At 37.3% G+C, this 4706-nt stretch overlaps 1 protein-coding gene across 1 annotated transcript in view; it reads right to left on the bottom strand.

Annotated features, from left to right (window-relative positions):
- The window catches only part of adamts6 (ADAM metallopeptidase with thrombospondin type 1 motif, 6), a gene marked incomplete in the record, with an annotated part of 235599 nt that overhangs the window by 228508 nt on the left and 2385 nt on the right, over positions 1 to 4706 (bottom strand). The window contains 1 exon segment of the mRNA XM_014023951.1: positions 2116 to 2522. Coding sequence (XP_013879405.1) covers positions 2116 to 2218 — 103 coding nt within the window.

Genomic DNA, 4706 nt, shown 5'->3' with positions numbered 1-4706 from the left:
GTATCGAACAATACAGATTTTCAAAATTTACTTATCAACATGTCTTCTGAAGATGCTCTGTGTTGAAGGATCAGTGGAGAGTAATGAGACCAGCTATGTTGTATTGCTAGGTTGCAGTCACGTGACCCGGATGACGCGTGAATGTCAGATGGGGGGCAGGAAGTGATTTGCTCTGGTTCAAAACACAGTGAAATGGATCACAGCGAGTACTCTAATGCCCTAAATGGGCTGGTGCACACAAGATATCGCAAAAAAATATGCGTACATTTACAGTAGGACACGATTCATATTATCTTAATAAAAAAATACTTTTTTATATAATCTGGAGGATTTACCCGGTGTTGAGGCGATCAACATAAACTACTGTCTGATGCTGCAGACCTCATGTTACAAGCTACGACGAGCTAAAAGAAAGCTTTCAAAAGCCTCAAAGCTACAATTATTTTATTTCAGGTTGGGTCAAACATTTAGGATGCAAAAAACTTTAAATGTCTGTTGACTTGTTTCTGCCTGGGTGAGTTGTGCTATGTAGTTAGCCTACGATAACAATGCTATCGTTAACGCTAACAAGTTAACTCCTGTTATTTCTATGTGCTTGGATCTACTAGCAAATAATTTGTTTAGCTTCTGTAAACCCAAATTCAAGTAACTATAGAGGAAAATATCTGACAATATGATTTAAATGATACAATCCTTACTGTTAGAAAGTGGTCGCTGCAAACTGTTGCATTGTTCGTTTCTGCACCTCCTGTTTTTAGCTGTAGATGTTTGATCCACTTTTTGTCCTATTTTTTCTGAAAGTTTTTAAAATTTAACTCCCTTGTGACACACTACTTTTGGAACATGAAAAAAAACGTTGATATTTCTCCTGATTAGAGCGGCTGCAACAACAGTACACGGCACAGAATTTAGACATTTTGACACCGAATCAACAGAAGGACACATGGCTTCATTTACTTCCTGCCCCACATCTGCATTTCATGACATCGATACTACATTATCTGCAAGTTTAAGGTTCTCCTTGGGAGTGACAAGGATGGATAAGATTAGGAATGTGATCATCAGATGTACAGCACAGGATGAAAGACTGGGAAATAAATTTAGAGAGGCCAGATTGAGATGTTTTGGACATGCCCAGAACAGGTACAGTGGTTATGTTGGTAGAAAGATGTTAGAGATAAAGCTGCTAGGAAAACAACAAAGAGGCGATATATGGTTGCAGTTAAAGAAGATATGAAGGTAACTGCAGTGAGGATAGAGGATGCAAAGAACAGGGTGAGATGAAGGAGAATGACTCACTAGCCATGTTTCCATCCAATTTTAATGCAAATTTTGTGAAAACTTTTAAAATGTGGCAAAGAGAAATGCAAAGCACTAACGGTGTTTCCATCAAGGCTTTTTGATGCGCATTTAGAACTGTTGCATTAAAAATGAGAAAAAAGTCAGATGGAAAAAGCAAAATTCGAAAACAAATCCTCAATTCGCTAAAAAGTTTTTACGCTCGCTTGAGGTGGTTTTTGGATGATTCACAAAGTAGTTAATGCGCAAAACTGAGATGGAAACATGTTTGCCGAATAAATTCTGACGTAGCGCATATTTACCTCACGTGACATTCAGCTGTTTCCGCTTTCCTGCCTCGTCCCGGATGTTATCATAAATGTGCGAAAACATTGTGTTAATTTCCTTACGGCTCCTGGCAGCGTTAAACATAGCCTGTACTAGCTGAATAGATAGAATAATTACAACTTGCCCAACAGCAAGGCATTCATGAAAAAATCGCTCCATTGTCCTGAGATGATTAGCCTCTGCTAGTTAGCAAGTTTCACTTCCTGTTTACTACAGTAAAGCTTGTCGCCGACGTCTGACGTAATCACGCATTGCGTAGCCTCTTTTATTCGCATCAAACAGTCGAGAGGGAAACTAGATGGAAACAGTCTAGATTTGAATATTTTTTTTATTTAATTTTTTGCGAATTTTGAAAAGTTCGATAAAAATTCACTCTACAACTGGATGGAAGCACGACTACTGTGACAATCCCTGAAGAGGGGACAGTCGAAATAAGAAAAAGAACAATTAATCTTGCAAAACATTTTGCCCACCTGTCACCTTTCATACCTTGAGATTTGTGCGAATGTCGGTAGACACTCTGAAATTCAGAAGCAGCCATCACCACCAGGCTCAGTGTCCAAGTCAGCATCTTCCACAAAACTTCCATCATTCAGGGTAAGATGTGACATGGGGTTTAGGGGTGTAGAGGCTTCTACAGGTGGGTTAAAAGTATCTTGGTTCGACCCCACACCATAACAGCTTCATGGTTTCTCTTCTTCGCTGAAAGGTTCTTTGCGTCCTCACAGGCTCACCTTGGTGTCAGATGTTTCTTAAAGGCGAGCACTTCCACATGTCGCCAGCATCTGAATTCATGTCAGTAGCTCTGTCCATCAGACACATCCATCCATCTCAGCTGCTCCTCCAAACCAGAGGAAATAGCTTGAAGACTTGTCTTGACTGATTTATCTTCGCTCCTGTATATAAAAAAGATTCAGCACTCAGAAAACTCTCTATCTCAGGTTATTGGATAACGCTTTCTTTTACCGTACCCTTATTACCATGTAATTACAAGGTACGGTAATAAAAATTTGATTAAATGTAATTACTATTACATTATTACCATGTAATTACATGGTAATTAGGGTACAAAAGAAAAACAACTGTTAGTAAAACTACCTTTATTGGGTAAGTACAATCAAATTACTATTCAATAGTAACTCAACACTATATTTATAACCAAAAGAATGCAATTAAATTTATCTGAACTAAGCCCCCCCAGGCTGTCTTGCTCTCTCGCAGGTTGTTTAACTCAATTTCCCTTTTGTTTAGTACAAGTTGTTGTTAAGGGTAGTGCAAATGTGTTTGCTGCATGACCGGTTTCACCTGTTCCCCCATGTTTGTCTTGTATGTCTTCTTGAATGGGTGTTTCTTAACTGCCCCCTCCCCCTTCCCTGAACGTACAGCACCTTATGAATTTATTTCTGTGAAAGGCCCTGTATAAATAAAACTTTACTTACTTAATTACTTACTTACTTAATTACTTACTTACTAAATTTTGGTGTTAGTGGTTAATTGCAATGCAATGTAACTTTAAAACTGTCCAAATTACCTATTACTTATTTACATGTTACATAGTGAATTGTAATGCATTACCAGGTAAGTGCTACATTACTGCAGACAATTAATTACATAGTAAAACTGTACCCTAATTACATGTAATTACATGGTAATAAGGTAGTAATTACCATTTAATTGCTTTTTATGACCTTGTAATTACACGGTAATAAGGGTACCGTAAAAGAAAACGTTACCGGTTATTGAATTAACAAACTCTTTTTCAGTAATTTCTGACTACTCCATAAACTGGTTAAAATCTACAGTTCTTCCAATAAACTGTGTTTTTAACAGTTCCCTTAATACATGACTGCAATCAGGTAATATTATATATTTGGATATTAATATTTCTCATAGATTGGAAGACTTAAAAATAAACCACATCCCACTTTTAAAGAAAATTGATGAGGATCTAACTAGATGGAAATCTCTACCAATATCACTTATGGGAAGAGTTGCTTCAATCAAAATGATGGTACTTCCCAGACTAAATTATTTATTCTCAATGATACCAAATAGGCCTGCACCTGACTGATTTAGATCCCTGGACTCTTTCATCTCTAAATTCCTTTGGAAAAATAAAACCCCACGTATTAGTCTAAAACACTACAGAAAACTAAAGATAAGGGAGGACTAGATCTTCCCAACTTCTACCACTATTTCATGGCCAACAGGTTAAAGTACATCTCAAAATGGTTAAATCCTAGCCAATTAGACGGATCCTGGATTGACACAGAACAAACACTGTGCCATAATATTAGGGTTTCAGACCTTCCATTAACATAAGCATAAAACAACATGTCTGCTTTAAATGCATTAATATCAGCTCATCTCTGACAGCATTGTGGGAATTTCTGAAAATGACAAAGTCTTCACTAATCCCATGTAGACAAACACCCATCTGGAACAATCCTGACATCTTACAACAAAAAACTATGTTAAACTTCCCAGGTTGGAGATGTAAAGGAGTTGAAATTCTGGAACATACTGTATATTTGAGGGTGCAGACTTTGTTCCATTTAAATATTAATAATATAATATGGCATCGACAAGAAGAAATTTTTAGAATATCAACAAATTGAATCTATAATAAAAATAAATATAGAAACACCATCAAGTGTATTAGAATTCCTTCATCTTAAATCCCCCATCTATCTAAAATCTACAAAAATTTGTCTGACATGTTATATCCCACTCTCTCCGTCTGTTTGTTTATTGGCTATTTTAGATGATGTCACCTCGGAGAAAAATAAATCTCACAGGATTTTCACTGCCTTTTGAATTGCAAAGAAAACCATACTCTTGAATTGGAAAAATAAAAACGCTATTAGTATTAACCAGGGAGTAGTATTAAATTAATCTCTTATTAGATCACTTTAGTCTTGAGACAGCCTCTGCCGCTACATCCGATAAACATCTCTGGGCTCTGCTGTTCAGCTTCATCACATAGTGGGGGTGGGGGTTCTTGGACTGGGTCTTGTTGGGCAGTGGAGCTAATGTGGAGGGAGGGGTACCGGGGTTTGGGGTGTCTGGAGGGGTTCTCG

Source organism: Austrofundulus limnaeus, unplaced genomic scaffold (assembly GCF_001266775.1).
Source record: "Austrofundulus limnaeus strain Quisiro unplaced genomic scaffold, Austrofundulus_limnaeus-1.0 Scaffold398, whole genome shotgun sequence".
In the NCBI taxonomy this organism is placed as follows: domain Eukaryota; kingdom Metazoa; phylum Chordata; class Actinopteri; order Cyprinodontiformes; family Rivulidae; genus Austrofundulus; species Austrofundulus limnaeus.
Note: the sequence above shows the minus strand (reverse complement) of the source record. Positions and strands in the feature narration are given on the sequence as shown.